Raw genomic sequence first — 19801 nt, 5'->3', positions numbered from 1 at the left:
TTTGCTTGACTGGCAAATTTTATATCCATGTAATATAGGGACTATCAAGTCATATCCTAACCAAGACGATGCACGATTGCACATAATATAATTGAACTTTCAAAATTTAGCTTCTTGTAGATTGTAATCAAAATTTAGCTTGCTCGTAGGCTGTAATTTATCGTTCTTCCTCCATAGGGAAATCTTGGCCTCAAGCTAAGTTTCCCTTTCTTTTCCTTTGTTTCTATTTTATATTTAATAAAGTCTGTCTTAAGGTATTCTAGTAAGAGTTTTGTCACTTCTAATATTTTGCTAGTGAGAATTTTTCTCTTCTAAACCATTCGAGTGGGAGTTTTGTTTTGTTTTTTTTACTTTTTCCTCAGATCTAAGAGATTTTTTTAGATCTATATGTTAAATTTGAAATTTCTTGAATCTTCTCATCAGATCTTAACATTAGTTTTGAGTTTGAACTAGTTGAATAAAAGATATGAGGGAATAGACATACACAAATATCTATTAGAACAATCCATGCAATTGATCAGATCCGATGGTTTATGACTCATAATATAATCTTTTATATTTTGTAACTCTGTTAAATCTAATGATTTTTTAAATCAAATATATCTGTAACATGTTTTATGTATATTCTACCATTAGTGTAGATTGCTTTATCAAACAAATTGTGTTGGATGATTTTCAACTACATTATTAATAATATTGGCTTTTTTTTATAAAAAAAAAAAAAATTAAACCTACATTGGTCTGCCCATTTCGGACCATTGACTAGCTTACTCCTGCATGTTCTTGCCACTTTTAGTCGATTGTCCTAATTTGCCACTTTATCGAGAGTTAAAGGAACTAAGGGAAAAATAATAGTTAAACAGCATTAGAACCAATCAAAAGTGACCCAGTAATGTGGTAGGTCACTCCTTGTCTAGTATTTAGTAGATAATGACCGACCCACCACTATAATTTGATAATGAGCGATTTTATTTTATTTTTTTAGCAATGAGTGATTGACATTTGTACACTGGGTGGCATACCACATAGCGTACATGATGTACATAATACCTTCTCAAACTAGGTTCGTTTGCTAATGTATATGGGACCAACTTGAGCATAATTAGATATAAGCAACCAAATATTTGGGTTAATCATACTTTGGATCTTTTAATTATATTCGAATTCTTATTTTGATCCCTAAATTTCAAAATGGAATACTTTAATTCTTAAATTTTAAAATTTGTTGTACTGAAGCCACTAAAATATAGAATTTGTCCATTTTAGTTCCTCAAGTATGCTCATTTAGGCATAAAATCTGTCTCAATTAATGATGTTATTTAAGTGGAACAAATTTTATAGTTTAGAGATTAAAATGTTTCATTTTTAAGTTTAAGGACTAAAGAAGAATTTAAGTATAATTAAAGGGTGTGAAGTGGATTTAACCCCAAATATATTTTGGGAAAGTTTGGGTAAGGGTAATAGTAAGTTTTTGAAATTCATAAAGAGGGTATAATTTTCACCTAGTTCACAAAAAGGGAATTGATTGCTATTTATGAATATCAAAGAATTAGGAGTTGTAACAAATTACCACCTTACTCTTCAAGGATGGAAAATGTGTACCATAGGCGGGCCCATAATGAGATGGATGATCACATGTCATGCCAGATAACCATATGGGACCTACCATTGAATTTAACTGCACCTTCCGATGATTTATTACTAATAAAAAATAGTGAAGTAGTTTGAACTTTGAAATTATTAAAATTTTTATATATTATAAATTTCCAAAAGCACAACTCAAATTGCATAACCACATAAACATTGATAGGAATCCACACTAACTCATACATCAACACGTATTTTTTGCCTATTTATAATCTAACATAATCAATCATGTTATTTTAAAAATAATCAAATGTATGTAAATTAATGTAAAATAAACAATTTCTTAAAATCAACATATTGTCGCATAAACTTTCAGGATTAATTTTTTCTACACTGACAGTGTATACATTGTTAGCGTTGGATGAATGATAATTATACAAAATTTAAATTTGAAATTCAATTATTGCGCATGTGCCATGAATCCACCGTTGATAGTGTATGTACTGTCAGTGTGTATAAAATTTATTCAAACTTTAAGCCCATCTTTCATAATTTGCGTACTCTGAAAATTACATACATATTCATTTGGTACCAAAATCAATTCGGGGTAGGTCTAGATTTTGGTCCATTATTTTTCTTCCAAACTCAGTATAGTTATGATCTAGAGCTGAAGAAATTTAGTGATTTTGGGTTTAGATTCACTAGATTGAGCCTAGTCTCACGTCTGTCAATTGATCTGATTACAAAGCGCGCAAGAAATATGGGCGTAAGCAAGCTTTGATAAGCCAAACACCCTAAAGTAATTTAGTGATTTTGGGTCTAGATCTACTAGAATAAGCCTAGCCTCATGTCTATCCATCGATGTGATTACAAAGCGCACAAGAAATACAGGTGTAAACGAGTTTTTAGAAGCCGAACACTCTAAAAGTTTATTTAATTATTTTAACAAGTTCGAAATTATATTTAAACTTGACTTGTTTATTTATTGAGTCGAACTCAAACGAGCTTTTATAAGCTAAGTACGAGTCAAGTTTGAGTAGCTTGAATTATTTATATTTAAATTTTATTTTATGATAATCGAGTTAAATTCAAGTCAAATTTGAAGTTGACAGATTACAAAATGCTATTTAAACTTGACTTGATTAGTAATTTTACAAGAAATCTTATTGAACGGAACTTGATTTGAGTATCAAATATCTTGGTTCATTTTTTAACCGCGACAAGAAACATGCATCTTTCAATGGGTCATATTCTAGTTATAGTATGTTGAAAAACAACCTTCAAAGCAAGTACACTTTATTTTTGCTCTTGCAAACACCTTCAAAGAGGAGTTGCCAGCTAGAGAAATAATATCTACCAACTGATGGATTCCAAAGGACTTGCTTGTTGGAATCTCCTCTTTCATCTGTTAATTGTTCTGGTAAGTTGCTTTCCCTCTATTTCTTTTTTGTGATATATCATATATGGTGGATTGAATTCTCACTTTCTCACAACACTGCACAACCATTACAGGGAACTTGTGATTTTGTCCCCGTTGATGGTACTAATGCAATCAGGCATCAGCGCATGGATGTCAATAATCCTCAGAGAAATAGCAAGAGAGATCATGTTGCTCACGTCCAAGAAAAGATGTCAATGCATGATCATTCTCACTCCTCATCCCACGGGATGCATCAGATGGATCCAAGTACAACCGTGTTTTTCGTTTTTGATGATCTCAAGTTAGGCAAAACAATGAGTATCCTTTTCCCTGACGGAGATCCTAGTCCTTTGTCCTCTCCTTATCTCTGGCCTAGAGAACAAGCCGATCCTATCCCCTTTTCATTGGCAAAACTCCCACAAATTCTTCAACACTTTTCATTCCCTCAAGGATCTCGCAAGGCCCAAGTGATGGAAGATACACTCCGAGCATGCGAGACTAAGCCTATCAAGGGAAAATCCAAGGCTTGTGCCACATCCTACGAGTCATTGGTAGATTTTGCACGAATGATCTTGGGATTGAATACCGATATTGAAGTTTTATCAACGCATCACCTCGCAAAATCTAATGCTGCTAGATTACAGAACTATACAATCACAGAAGCTCCTGAACGAATTTCAAATCCAAAGATGGTCAGCTGTCACACCATGCCATATCCTTTCATAGTTTTCTATTGCCACTATCAGCAGGGCGATAATCGTTTATACAGGACTGTTCTATCTGGAGAGAATGGTGATAAGGTTGAAGCTATTGCAATTTGTCACATGGATACCTCTCAATGGAACCGTGATCATGTTTCCTTCCAAATGCTTGGTATCGAACCTGGCACAGCCCCTGTTGAATTGTCAAGCATAGCGGCTTGACTTGTGTGGCAAACATTTCCATCCCACATCGATGGCAGCCAAGGAAAGCCTTCCGTTGTTTTCCTATAAATAGGGAAGCGTATGAAGGTTTAAGGTGCACCACTCAAGAGAGTAATATGGGCTATTAGCTTCTTGAGTCATTTAGCCCATTCAGTCAAATATTTTAGGCTCTCTTGTTTTGAGTTTAGGAATATTTTCTAAACTCTTTTGTAAGTGCTTATTGGCCTAGGAACCACTTTCCTACGGTCTTTTGTATTTCTTCTTCATAGTAGAAATATTGCTCCTCCCTCGCCCGTGGACGTAGGTCAATTTGACCGAACCACGTAAATCTTCTGTGTCTTTTATTTGCTTTGTTATCCGTCTTTTATATGGTCGGTTTTACCGCCTAATTATTATATGGCTGGTATCTACCGCCTATCTATTATATGGTCGGTTATACCGCCTACTTTGTCTAACTTGAGTTTGTCTATTTCCTGGCCCGGTCCTAACAAACTGGTATCAGAGCTGGTTATTATATTTTGAAAGACAGGTTCATCTGGTGGGGTCCGTTCATCCTGTGGGGCCCACTCATCCTGTGGGGTCCGTTTATCCGTGGAGCCCGCTCACCTTGTGGGGTCCGTTCATCCCCGTGGGGCCCGCTTATCTCGTGGGGTCCGCTCATCCTGTGGGGCCCGCTCACGAGACTTGCATATTTGTTTGGCCAGTTTTTTGAGACAAACTTCACGTTACAGATTTTGTGGCAACAAAGACGGTTGTCGAGAAATTCGACAGGAATGTCAACTTCGGAATGTGGCAGCTCAAGATGGAGGCCATTCTTGTTCAAGACGGAGTTGATCTAGCGATTCACGGAATCGAGAACAAACCAGAAGATGTAAAGGATGCGGATTTCGCCGATATGGATAAGAAGGCCAGATCCAGCATAATCTTAAATCTCTCCGATGAGGTATTGCGTGAGGTAGCAACGGAGACTTCGGCCAAGGCTATGTGGGATAAATTGAAAGCCTTGTATATGAAGAAGACAGTCGAGAATCGGCTATATTTGAAGCAGAGTTTGTACATGCTTCGGATGTCTGAAGGTACATCTATACTCTCCCATCTTGATAAATTTGATTCCATTATTATGGATTTGGGGAATATAGATTCGAAAATTGATGATGAAGATCAAGCCCTATTGCTTTTGTGTTCCCTTCCCCAATCTTTTAAGCATTTCCGCGATACTATGATTTATGGAAAGGAAACAATTTCGTATCGGAAAATTAAATCTGCATTAAAATCTAAAGAGCAGATAGATAGGGACATTACTGGGGAAACTAGTGGGAGTCAAGCCGATGGCTTGTTTGTTCGGGGTAGATCTGAAAAGAGAAACACAGAAAATAGAAGTAGATCCAAGTCCAGACATAAAAATGTGGTGTGCAATTATTGTAAAAAGAAGGGCCATGTTATCTCTGATTGCTTTAAATTGAAAAATAAAGAAAAGCAAAAGGGAAAATTTGTTGAGAAAAATACTGAATCCGCTGAAGCTAGTGTAGCAGCTGATGAGAATGATGGAACTATTTTCTGTGCAACGGAAAATAATTTTAGGTCTAACAATGAGTGGATTTTAGATTCGGGTTGTTCATATCATATGTGTCCCAATAGGGACTGGTTTTCAACATATGAATCAACTGAAGGTGGAGTTGTCTTAATGGGCAACAACGCTGTTTGTAAAGTTGTTGGCAAAGGCACAATCCGGATTAAAATGTACGATGGTATTGTGAGGACGCTCACAGATGTTAGACATGTTCCAGATTTGAAGAAAAATCTCATCTCTTTAGGCACTCTTGAGTCTATTGGGTGCAGGTATTCAGGTGGAGATGGAGTTCTCAAAATCAGTCGAGGAGCCCTTGTTGTTATGAAGGCACACAGATCTGGTACTTTATATATTTTGCAGGGATCTACTGTTACAGGTGCTGCTGCTGTTTCTACATCAACTTTGTCTGATTCTGATTTTACCAAATTATGGCACATGAGATTGGGGCACATGAGCGAGAAGGGCTTATCTATTTTATGCAAACGAGGTCTTCTTGGTAGTCAAAGTATTGGAAAGATGGGACTCTATGAACATTGCATTTTTGGAAAGCAGAAGAGAGTTAGCTTCCAGTTGCCGGCAGTTCACAGGACAAAAGGAACTTTGGACTATATTCATTCAGACCTCTGGGGGCCTTCTCGTGCTTCTTCTAAAGGAGGTGCCAGGTATATATTGACTTTCATTGATGATTATTCAAGGAAAGTTTGGGTCTATTTTCTTAAGCATAAAAATGATGTTTTCCTAACTTTCAAGCAATGGAAAGTTTTGATTGAAAAACAAACAGGAAAGCATATTAAGCGGTTGAGAACAGATAATGGCATGGAATTTTATGGAGGTGAATTTAATGAATTCTGCAAGAATGAAGGAATTGTTCGGCATCACACCGTCAGGATGACGCCTCAACAAAATGGTGTGGCCGAACGTATGAACAGAACTCTTTTGGAGAGAGCAAGGTGTATGATCTCTAATGCAGGATTGACAAACGACTTTTGGGCAGAGGCGATCAATATGGCCTGTTATATTGTCAACCGTTCTCCTTCTGCATCTCTTGATTTCAAAACTCCTGAGGAAGTTTGGTCAGGTACTCCTGCTGATTACTCCAATTTAAAAGTTTTTGGGTGTCCAGCATACATGCACGTGAATGATGGAAAATTGGAGCCTAGGGCTAAAAGGTGCATTTTTCTTGGGTATGCTTCTGGGGTGAAAGGATACAGATTATGGTGTCCTGATCCCAAATCCCCAAAATTTGTAATCAGTAGAGATGTTACTTTTGATGAATTGTCTATGTTATCTTCCAAGAAGGAGTTTTCTAGTCCTTGTACTACTGATAGTACACAGAAGCAGGTGGAGCTTGATATTGGCAGTTCTGGTCCTTCTCAGACCAAATCTTCTATTCAACAAATGCCAGTAGATACACTTGAATCTACTGTTGAAGATAGTTCAGAAGAAGAAGAGTATTCCATAGCCAGAGATAGAGCAAGGAGAGACATTCGACCAGCACAAAGATATGCAAATTTAGTTGCATATGCTTTGTCTATTGCAGAAGAAACTGATACAGTTGGTGAGCCTTCCACCTATTCAGAGGCAGTTTCTTGTGATGATTCTGCAAAGTGGTTGATTGCGATGAATGAAGAAATTGAATCTCTTCATCGTAATGAAACTTGGGTTCTTGTAAAGCCGCCGTCAGCTAAGAAAATTGTTGGTTGCAAGTGGGTCTTCAAGAAAAAGGAAGGTATTCCAGGGGTTGAAGATGCAAGGTATAAAGCACGATTAGTTGCAAAGGGCTATAGTCAGGTACAAGGTGTTGATTTTAATGATGTGTTTTCACCTGTTGTTAAACATAGCTCTATTCGAGTTTTGCTTGCTTTAGTAGCCATGTATGATTTGGAGTTAGAGCAGCTTGATGTTAAGACAGCTTTCTTACATGGCGAACTTGAAGAACAAATTTATATGAAACAACCCCAGGGTTTTGAAATTGAAGGTAAGGAAGACCATGTTTGCTTATTGAAGAAATCCTTATATGGATTGAAGCAGTCTCCAAGACAATGGTATAAAAGGTTTGATTCCTTTATGTTGGGTCATGGTTATTTGAGGAGCATGTATGATAGTTGTGTTTACTTCCGGAAGTTAAATGATGGTTCTTTCATTTATTTGCTGCTTTATGTTGATGACATGCTCATTGCTGCCAAGAATTTGTCAGAAATTCACACTTTGAAACTGCAGTTAAATAGTGAATTTGAAATGAAAGATTTGGGAGCAGCTAAGAAAATTCTTGACATGGATATCAAGAGAGATCGAGGAGTAGGGAAGTTGTTCTTGACCCAGAAAAATTACCTTGAGAAAGTTTTGGAGCGTTTTGGCATGAAAGATGCTAAACCAGTATCTACTCCTCTTGCTAGCCATTTTCGACTATCTGCTGCTCAATCACCAAAATCAGATGAAGAGGAAGATTATATGGCACGGGTTCCTTATTCCAGTGCAGTCGGCAGTATTATGTATGCAATGGTTTGTACTCGTCCAGATATCTCACATGCAGTCAGTGTTGTTAGCAGATATATGTCTTGCCCTGGAAAAGCACATTGGCAGGCTGTAAAGTGGATTCTCAGATACTTGCGAGGTACTTCAAATGCATGTTTGGAGTTTGAAAGAAATAATAACACTTTGGTTGGTTTTGTAGACTCAGACTACGCTGGAGATCTTGACAGGAGAAGATCACTTTCAGGCTATGTATTTTGCATTGGCGGTTGTGCTGTTAGTTGGAAAGCTACTCTACAACCTGTCGTAGCTTTGTCTACTACTGAAGCAGAATATATGGCTGTGACCGAGGCAATCAAAGAAGCCTTGTGGTTGAAGAGTTTATTTAGCGAGCTAAGTCTATATCAAGGTGTTATTGATATTCACTGTGATAGTCAAAGTGCCATACACTTGACTAAAGATCAGATGTATCATGAGAGGACGAAACATATTGATGTGAAGTATCACTTCATTCGGGATATCATTGCTGAGGGAAAAGTCCTTATTCAGAAAATCAATACTAAGGACAATCCAGCCGATATGTTTACGAAACCTCTTCCAGTTTACAAGTTCAAGCAGTGCTTGGATTTGGTTGGTGTTCATTGTTGGTGATTTAAGCCCATTGGGGCTTATGTGGAGAAGGTGGAGCAGTTTTACTATTGTCGATGGTGGGATTCCAAATTTTGCCAAGGTGGAGATTTGTTGAATTGTCAAGCATTGCGGCTTGACTTGTGTGGCAAACATTTCCATCCCACATCGATGGCAGCCAAGGAAAGCCTTTCGTTGTTTTCCTATAAATAGGGAAGCGTATGAAGGTTTAAGGTGCACCACTCAAGAGAGTAATATGGGCTATTAGCTTCTTGAGTCATTTAGCCCATTCAGTCAAATATTTTAGGCTCTCTTGTTTTGAGTTTAGGAATATTTTCTAAACTCTTTTGTAAGTGCTTATTGGCCTAGGAACCACTTTCCTACGGTCTTTTGTATTTCTTTTTCATAGTAGAAATATTGCTCCTCCCTCGCCCGTGGACGTAGGTCAATTTGACCGAACCACGTAAATCTTCTGTGTCTTTTATTTGCTTTGTTATCCGTCTTTATATGGTCGGTTTTACCGCCTAATTATTATATGGCTGGTATCTACCGCCTATCTATTATATGGTCGGTTATACCGCCTACTTTGTCCTAACTTGAGTTTGTCTATTTCCTGGCCCGGTCCTAACAGCCCCTGTTTGCCATTTTTTCCCTGCAGAGAACTTTGTATTGGTTCCATCTACTTCTTCAATCTAGTAATCTAGCACTCTTATCCAAGAGCTCGGCTCAAGTGATTTCTGTATTTTCGTTGTTCAGCTCAAATCACCTTGTCTTAATGTGTGATACTGGAACCTGTTTCATTCGTGTGCCTCATGTTTGATTTCTGTATTGAATAAACCTCCGAGAGTACTAGTGCTTCTTTGGACAATCAAAGTTTTATATGCTTCAATTTCTTGGTGCATCTCGAACACTCGTGTTACTATACTGCACCCGAAAGTTTTTTCTTTCTTCTGCTAATGTATCCCCCAATGTAGAATTTCTTTTAGTTTCCCGGCGCGGAGGTTTATTGTTGGCATATTAAATTAAGTCTCAAAGATAAAAATTTCTATATTATTATTTAGCAATCTTTTAGTGAAGTTAAGATTTCAGTAATTCTGTTTGAATCAAGTTATTATGATTTTATTATTTAGGAATTAGTATTTTATTTGAAAATTTCTTATGATTGTCAGATTTATTTATCAAATTAAGTAGTTTATAAATACAGAGTCTTATTATTGTATCAGTTGAAAAGGATAAAATTTGAGAGTCTTGTTATTATGTGTGATTAATAATATATTGTTGATATTTATTCCTCTTTCTTCCACACATACTTATATGGGTGTAAATTGCCTCCTCATATATATTAATTTTATCAAATATATCTCCTATATATTTTTGTTGAAATTTTTTGAGTTCTACATTTATTACGAGAGTGTGAATTGAAACTTACTTTTTTTGGGGGCTGGGGGAGGGCGCCGGGGGGGGGGGGGGGGGGGAACTGATTTTCAGGATCGGGGATTAGAATGTCAGAGCTTTTTTTGTTTGTTTATAAGCATATCAGAGATTTGGAAGCTTTTTGTCACATTCTCTTGTTTCTTCATGTGCAAATGTTTAGTTTGCTTAGCAAATTGTTAACATGAAATCAATATTTTCACCATAAAATTAGAAGGTTTTTGGCTTAACTTCTGCACAGCGAGGACAGAGCTTAATTTCACCAAGGAAGACCATGTATTCTGTCCAACGGGGTTAGGAATTAGACTATTAGACAAAGATTTCACTCTATTTACCAATATACCACTAATATCTACCATTATGTTAGTTTGCCTTTTATTGAGCCAAACTATGAAGTTAGCCTCGAACATTTTCGCTGTTAGAGTTCGAGCATATAAGTCGCCATGAAAAAGTAGTTGACCCAGTAAGGCCGTAAATTTGATCATGAAGATTTCAGTTGATAAAGACTGGACCACAAAATTGGTCCGAAATTGTCAGATTGATTACGGGTGTTAATAGAGAGATGGAATTGAGTTGCGATTATCAAAATCACAAAGTGATGAAATAGTCAATGAATTGACATCGAATTGTATGACGAAAACAATCTATCTACGCGTGTGGATTATTGTAGAGATTCAAAAAGAAAGTGAGTGACAAGATAAATTTGTCCAATGTGGAATATTGTAGCAACAATAAGTTTTTTGAAGACGAAGAATTAGTACAAAATGATATTGATAGAATTTGCAAAGGAGATTATTGTTCATGATTATGTTGGATTTGATACAAAGAAAGTTTGATTTAAAGGAGGTAATATTGGTTTATTAAATAAAGGCTAAAAAATGGAAGTTGTTATTTGTTAGCATTTTAGTCGAGTCGAGTTTTTAGTAGTTTTATTGGAATCAGTTCATGGTAATTTTATTATTATAAAATTGGTATTCTATTGTGTAACTATTTGTGGCTGTCAAAATTTATTTTGTAATTGATCTAGTTTATAAATAGGAAGTCGTCTTATTATCATTACTTGAAAATAGTGAAGAATTGAAAGTCTTGTTATTATGTGTGATTGATGATATATATTGCTGATATTATTCCTCTTCTTTCACATAGAATTTTATGTGTGTAAATTAGTCTGCATTACATATTTTGAATATGTAAATTAATCTCCAATTCTACAATTTTCAGAAAACTTCATTTTAGAATTTTGATAATATTTTCACGCGTGCAGGGTTATAAATTGAACTGATAAAATAATAACTCAAAATATTTAAATGGGAGAGAAGAAAATAATCAAATCATAACAAGCTCAATAAAAATAATGGAAGAAAATATTTCAAACAATGGAAGAAAGTGACACCTCAATAAAACCATTACAAGCTCTCTTGCATTCTCTTCAAAAATAACCTAACTAATTCCCTGTTTATAGCCTACCACAAGACTTGTAGGATCAGAAACAACCACATAAGTAAGTAATAATAGCCTACGAAAATATCAATTACTAAATATATAAAAACTAATAAAAACCTGACTCTAACAAAACCGCTAAATATTTAAGTAGAACGCCAATCTTGATTTATTATGCTATCAACAACCAGAATCCAGTCATGCCTTTGATTATTTTCTGTCGGTGATGTTGATTGGATGCGCCCACCGTAGAAGAGTCACAGTCCAAATCCGGAATCCATACCGACAGAAAATAATTAAAGATATAGCTGCGTGATTGTAATTCCCGAGTTGATAAATGATTGAGCATGTTATAAGTGGTAATTGCACCGCTTGATCACGTTACTCTGGTTGTCGATCTCTTTGATTTAGATTCCATTCTTATTCGAATGAATTTCATTCTTTCAGATTATGTCTTCCTTGTGCATTTCAATCTTTACAATTTCATAATTGTTTTGTAGATTGGATTTACAAGTTTAGTTATGGTCCTAACAATGGATTTACAAAAATGGGTTGTTGGCTGCTTCTGTCTAATGCATACCGTCCCAGCACATATATGCCAAAGTATCAGGATAACTAGTTGTTGCTGGGGTGCCACAACCCATAGATGATTTAAAATAACATGGACCACCTGCTCCACAAGAGGCTGAAAGAGTTAATTCAACTTTATGTTAAATGTACTTTAAGGTGCTTTAAGGTGCACTGAAGTTAATTCAACTTTATCTAGATTTTATAGATTTAGAATCTAATTTCTCATTTTTGCAATTTCTTCACTATTGTCAAATCTAAATTTCTCTTTGAATTTGAATAAATTTTAATCAAAATTGACTGTCAAAAGACATGCATAGATGTATTGGACTACACTGATTCATCCGGATAAAAGATATATCAGAGCATCAATATTATTTTTATTTGTATTGATTTTTTAGATCTGTTGTATCTATTGATTTTAAATCTATATGCATTTGTGTCATGTTTGATGTATTTTCTGTCATTAGTACAGATTTATTGAATAAAATAATCTTTCTATAAAAAAAAGGTGCACGAGGGTCGTGCGAATTAGGTGATGATATGATATGAATTAGTAAAGTCTAGAGGACAAAGTATCTAAAATAAAACTTTGGAGTTGTGATATGAATTAGGTGATGATGTATTTGAGTTGTGACAAAATTAGCAAGTAAAAAGATAACAAAGTACCGAATTCTTTTGGTGAGCGATAGAATCGAAGCATGAGGATGAAGGATCGAACCCATAAGGAAGAATGGACAACTGCCAATATTACTAATGTTCCTTTATTATTTAAACAATCAACAAATTAAAAAAAATAAAACTACACTAAAATTGTAAAAAAATAGCAAATGAAAACTCCTTATATCATGATATTCCTAACTGTTCATACAAATGCAAAATCAATAAAGTCGATCACAGAAATTGAGAGTCATGTATATAATAATTACCTAGCTAGCAAAGAACATAGCTTCTGTGTTCCCTGAGAAGCAAAGCAGCTCGCAATACAACTTGAGAGAGAGGGAACAAAGTGGCACTAAGTTTATTGTCTTTCTTAGAGCAGGACAGCGCTATGTCACCGAGGCCGTTAGAAGACTGATAAAATAACGGCAGTTGACGGGAACATCTAGTTTTCATTCCTTTTGTGACAGTTTCGAACCTTTTGCGACCCTTTTTTCTGTAAATTAAATAATTCGTCCAAAAGTATATGTAACTTTTCCAATTAAATAGTAAGATTGTCTTGTAAAATGGTAAGTTTTAAGTAATTAACAAAATCTGCTTTTTTAATATTGAATCTTCCATTTATGTAATGAAATTTACTATATTTTTTGTCAAACTTACTCACTTTAGCAATAGGTAAATTTCTAAGGTAAATTAGTAAGTTTATCTAATAACGTAACAAATTTCAAAAGTTACCTTTTTATTAGTAAAATTTACTATTTATCTAATAAAAAGTACTATTATTTTGATTAAACTTACTAATTTAGTTGTATGCAAGTTTTTCAAGTAAAATAGTAAGTTTGTGCAATAAAAAAATTAAATTTTGAAAATTACCTTTTTATTAGCCAAATTTACCGAATAAAACTTACTATTAATATCATTAAACTTACTAATCTATGTTGTATGTAAGCTTTTCAAGTACAATGGTAAATTCAGACAAAAAATATAGTAAGTTTTAGTCATCCATGTAAGTTACCTTTTCAATGCACAAACTTTCTATTTAGAACTTACTAATTTAAAAAACAAACCTTATCATCACTATAACAAAAATCAATTAGTTCTCCAATTGCATAACAAAGTATATGATAGTTCATGAATAATACTGTTGACCTTGGTCCCTATCTTTTGATGTTTACAAAACAAATGGATGATACTAATATCTCTTCAAGATAGACTTTCAGTTATGAAGTTATTTGATTCCATGAACAAGTGCTATTGAAAGAAAACAAAGATTGCTGAAATAGCTGTCGGACGCACAAAAGGACCACATCGGACGGCCGACAACCATTGAGTAACTTCGGACGCATGAAGAACTCACACTCGGACGTCCGAAGATAATAAGCCAAATCTTCTATGATCACTGACCTCGATCGGACGCTGAATATGTCTCTATCGGACGTCCGATAGAAACAAGATGATTTCTCAAATCTCTTTGTTTGCTGTCGGACGCACAAAGAGCTTGCACTGGGCGTCCGATAGAATTGAAGAAAATTTCTCAAATTCACTGCCTGCTGTCGGCCGTAAAAAACAGGAGTACCGGACGTCCGACACTCCCAACGGCTAGTTGACTGTTCAGCTATTTTTTATCCGTTGGAAGCATTAATGAAGCACTTTCTTGGTCTCCTATAAATAGAGCATGGTCAGATATTTCAAACAACTTTTGCACACTGAAGATACAAAAGATCTAGAGTGATTTTAGTGAGAAAATACTCTTCAAAGAAGATTTGTAGTCTTAGTGGTGTGAGGTTCATTGTAAGTTTTTCATTTGTGAGTGAATATTTCATGAGTGTAACTCTGTGAGGGTTGTCCTGAGGGATAGTTAAACTTCCTGACTTGACCGAGGGGTGTTCGGGGCAAGGAGAAGGTGAACCTTCCTTTGTACGCAAGAGTGATTGTAATTCATCAACTTGAAGAAGCTTATTTGAATTAATCTACAAGTTCAGGAGGAGTTGGGTAGTTAATTGGTTTGCAATTCTTTCCTTTCTATTTACTTATTGTTACGTTTGTGATCTGTACATTGTTTATCTCTTCCACTTGGTTGTCTTCGATCCTTACAATTGGTATCAGAGCTTGGTCTCCTTGAGATTAAGCTCAATCGGCTTAGGAGTAAATATGACAACCAATAATGCCATATTTTTTGAAGGATATTCTGTTATTAGACCACCTATATTTAATGGGTCAAATTATGTGAGTTGGAAAGAAAGAATGATTATCTTTTTGCAATCTATTGATATTGAATTGTGGTTTATTATTAGTGAAGGTCCATATGATGCCTCTCTTATAGACGAAAATACTCATAGATCTAGACCAAAAATAAGAAGTGAACTGACTGCTATAGATAGAGTTCATCTCACCTTAAATGCAAAAGCCATGAATGTGTTATATTGTACTTTAGATTCAAATGAATCTATTAGAGTCAAGGGTTGCAAGTCAGCTAAAGAAATTTGGGACAAACTTAGAGAAATTCATGAAGATAGTGAGAATGTGAGAGAACAAAAGAAGTCTATTCTGGTTACCAAATATGAATCGTTCAAGATGGAACCTCATGAAAATATTGATGAGTTGTACTGTAGATTCAACGACCTCATTAAGGACTTAGAAGTGCTGGAAAAGGAATACTCTCTAGGTGAGAAAAACAGAAAAATTCTGAATGCATTGTCCAATGATTGGGAAAATAAAGTGACTGCTATTGAGGAGGCTAAAGATTTGAATACTATGCCTATTGAATCACTTATTAATTCTCTGACCTCTTATGAGCTGAAATTTAAATCCAAAGTGCAAGAGGAAGAGGATGTGAAAGTAAGAAGGAGTATTGCTCTAAAGGCATCTCAAGATGTGGATGATTTTGCCTCCCTAGATGAAGAAGATATGGAAACTGATGATAATGATCTAACTTTCATCGCAAAAAGTTTCAAGAGAATCTTCAACAAACGAAGGTTCAGAAAAGGAGGAAACATCAACTTATTCCCTAATCAGTTCAACAACACAAGAAACAAAGGGAAGCAAGAGTACAATAAAAAGCAAACTGATAAATGCTATGAATGTGGCCAACTTGGACACTACATGAGTGAGTGTCCAATGAAGAAGAGGAAAGGTGAAAGAAAACCCAGATTCAACAATTTCCAGTTCACATGGAATGAATGCAACTCCGATGGTGAAATTGAAGAGGAAGAAGAATCTGCTCAATTGGCTTTCATGGCCATTGGAGATGATGAGCTAACAACTTGTAACTCTCAATTTGAAAGTGATGATGAAACTGATGATGATCTTGAATCTTTCATTATAAAATTGCATGATAGTTTGAAAGAATCCTATGCTAGAAACAAGGAATTAAAACAGAAAATTAGTTTTTTGTTTTGAGATAATGCAAATCTTTTTCAACAAAATAAAAAGTTGAAAGCTGAAAATGATTATTTCAAAAAGAGTAAGACTGCTTTACACTTTGAGCTTGATAGAAAAACAAAGCTTTGTGAATTGTTCAAAAAGGAACAGGGTGATTTGAAAAGAAGAATGGATGGTCTAAATGAGTTGCTTAAACATAAGAAACAAGTCTGTTTTCAAAAGAATATGTTGAATTCTAATTCCAACGAATTTGCTCTTTATAAGAGAAGATAAGTAAGATTTATTAAATCTGTTCATATAAATAACTCTTTGGTTATGTGTAATTTCTGTTGTCAAAAATGTCACATGAAAAGTGATTGCTATGTGAGAAAGAATATGAAAAAAGGCATGAAATGCATGTGGATAGTTAGACATGATACTAATTCTAACAAGTAGGAGATATTGGTAAGATTGATGAGTTTCTTGTTCATAATGCTTTTTTGTAATTCTCTTTTGATTTTTCTGATGCTTTGATCTGAGTTTTTCTTGATTTTTTTACTGAATTTGTATGATGTCGAAAAGGGAGAAAAAAAGAATAATGCTGATCTCATGATGATTTGCTGTGATATGTTGGTGATTGCTGTCATTTCTCTGTTTTCATTTGGAATATTGGATTCTCTGTTATTATTGCTGGATTTTCGTAGCTGGTTTTTACTCTCATCTTATGATGACAAAAAGGGGGAGAAATGGATGCTATGTGTTAGGGGGAGTTATTCTGAGATTATAAGTTTGAATGCAATGAGTGAGGTGGACCTTATGCTCATTTGTTCAATCTTTTTCCTTTTTTCCATCCATTGTTTTATTATCATCAAAAAGGGGGAGAATGTTGACCTTGGTCCCTATTTTTTGATGTTTACAAAATAAATGGATGATACTAATATCTCTTCAAGATAGACTTTCAGTTATGAAGTTATTTGATTCCATGAACAAGTGCTATTGAAAGAAGACAAAGATTGCTGAAATAGCTGTCGAACGCACAAAAGGACCATATCGGACGGCCGACAACCATTGAGTAACTTCGGATGCATGAAGAACTCACACTCGGACGTCCGAAGATAATAAGCCAAATCTTCTATGATCACTGACCTCGATCGGACGCTGAATATGTCTCTATCGGACGTCCGATAGAAACAAGATGATTTCTCAAATCTCTTTGTTTGCTGTCGGACGCACAAAGAGCTTGCACCGGGCGTCCGATAGAATTGAAGAAAATTTCTCAAATTCACTGCCTGCTGTCGGACGTAAAAAACAGGAGTACCGGACGTCCGACACTCCCAACGGCTAGTTGACTGTTCAGCTACTTTATATCCGTTGGAAGCATTAATGAAGCACTTTCTTGGTCTCCTATAAATAGAGCATGATCAGATATTTCAAACAACTTTTGTACACTGAAAATACAAAAGATTTAGAGTGATTTTAGTGAGAAAATACTCTTCAAAGAAGATTTGTAGTCTTAGTGGTGTGAGATTCATTGTAAACTTTTCATTTGTGAGTGAATATTTCATGAGTGTAACTCTGTGAGGGTTGTCCTGAGGGATAGTAAAACTTCCTGACTTGACCGGGGAGTGTTCGGGGCAAGGAGGAGGTGAACCTTCCTTTGTATGCAAGAGTGATTGTAATTCATCAACTTGAAAAAGCTTATTTGAATTAATCTACAAGCTCAGGAGGAGTTGGGTAGTTAATTGGTTTGTAATTATTTCCTTTCTATTTACTTATTGTTACGTTTGTGTTCTGTACATTGTTTATCTCTTCCACTTGGTTGTTTTCTATCCTTACAAATACCACTAAGAATAAACAAGATAGCCATTCTATATTACAAAAACTTTTCATTGGAATATCCAATATTTTCAACTAGGACTTTGGGGGACAAATTTGGATATTATTATTTCAAAAACCCTAATTTATGATCAAGTTCATTTATCTCTAGCAAATCAAATGTCTCTATGTTAATTACCCATTATTGATTTATCGTACTTTTTTCATAGCTAATTTTATAAAATTTTTACTAAATATTTTCCAATTAATAATTGAAAATTGCCAATTTTAGAGTGAAACCCTTTCCCTAAAACTTAACATTTTTATAGTAAAACTTCAATCCATATTAAAGTAGATTACAAATATTGACTTTTTAGTTATTCTTCCACAATATTACGAATTTATGTTGACACTATCTTCACAGTTAAATTTACCCTTGTTAATTGTTTAGCGGATCTTATTCCAGAATTTCAACCCAAAATCTAAATAGCAACAGAATGCATGTTTACCATTTATAGTATGAAGCAAACACGTACGGTTATTTTGTTTTTTAAAACTAAAATTATCGGTGCACTCAATTGGCAAGGTATGGCACCATTCTAACATCTTAATTTACAGAAATGCACATTTCTACCATTTGAAGCCTCAAAATTGTAAAGAATTTCTACACAAATATTACAGTTTAGTATCACCAATAAAAATTGAGTGCTGTATTTGTACATAACACATAATTCCGTGGCAGCTGAGGAAACAATTTAGAGAACCCAGCATTGTAGCTAACACAGTATTTTAGTTGTTGGACAATCATAGAGGTAATAAATCAAATTTGGAGGGGTACAAGACAATTGCCCGCACGTTAGAGGGTCTACCATCACTTGTCCAGCTGTTCTCATCGTCCACACTGTCGGCAGTGCCCAATATTGCCAGATAAGCAGGTAATGGCCCTGACAATGGGGTCAACCTGCCGTCCCACTGATTTAATTAAAAACGCTGTCACACCTGTCCAGCCGTCTTCACTAGTGCAGCTTTATTCTGTATGGGACCGTCCGTACCATTCCCATAAAAAAGATGCTCCTGAAGTGTACGATGAGCCGTCCTTCACTATTGCAGCTTTATTCTGTATGGGACAGTCCGTACCATTCCCATCAAAGAATGGTCCCGAAGTGTAAGATGGCTGAGGAATCAGTCTGGAGAACCCAACTTGCACTTGTGACATTATTTTAGTAGTTGGATGTTGCTGCAGTATGTTTACTAGTCAAAAATAGGTGTGGAAAGTTGCTGTGGTATGATTGTGGCCACAAATAATAAAAAAAGTGTGTTGGATGGACACGTGTAAAGAACTTTTTGACTTGCAACCTAAAGATAGTTGGGCATTGAAGGGGATTTCAACCGTAAATGTGAAATGTGGAGTGCCTAAATTGAGCAACTGGCAAAGTGAGAGGGTCTTGCGCAAAAGTATGGACAAGGAAAAAAGGCGCGAAGCTTGGCGGAGAAACTAAATACTGTAGGCATATAAAATGAAGAATTTAATAAATTTAGACATTAAATTTATAATGAATAAATTATGGATTCCAACCTCAGGTGTTAAATTTATAATGAATAAATTATTACTTTATTTTAAATAAAACCCGTAAACCTGGTTTGTTAAATTATACCTATTATTATTTATTATACAGGTATATTATGAGTACTTATTAACTAAGGTACTAAGTTTTAATCATTAATAAAATATGTTATCATTATTTCAAATAAACTTCCTAATACTACTTTGAGATAAGGTTTTAATGTAAAAATTGTACATGTATTCCAAAAAATAGTAAATTTTGATCCTTAATCATTTTTATTACCATGTTATTAGTAAGAATTATTATTTATGTATAAAAACTTACTATTATTTGAACTAAACTTACTCTTTTAAAAGTAAGCTTG

General features: G+C 35.0%; 1 protein-coding gene across 1 annotated transcript; it reads left to right on the top strand.

Moving 5' to 3' along the window:
• The first annotated feature begins 2833 nt into the window (after positions 1 to 2833).
• LOC113774553 (BURP domain protein USPL1-like) lies at positions 2834 to 9500 on the top strand. Its single transcript, XM_027319094.1, has 3 exons — positions 2834 to 3007; positions 3100 to 3901; positions 9234 to 9500. Exons 1-3 carry the CDS (start codon positions 2951 to 2953, stop codon positions 9293 to 9295), a joined length of 921 nt encoding a protein of 306 aa, XP_027174895.1. The 5' UTR covers positions 2834 to 2950; the 3' UTR covers positions 9296 to 9500.
• The last annotated feature ends 10301 nt before the right edge of the window (positions 9501 to 19801 follow it).

Source organism: Coffea eugenioides, chromosome 6, assembly GCF_003713205.1.
Source record: "Coffea eugenioides isolate CCC68of chromosome 6, Ceug_1.0, whole genome shotgun sequence".
In the NCBI taxonomy this organism is placed as follows: Eukaryota; Viridiplantae; Streptophyta; class Magnoliopsida; order Gentianales; family Rubiaceae; genus Coffea; species Coffea eugenioides.
This window is presented reverse-complemented; position numbering and strand designations above follow the sequence as displayed.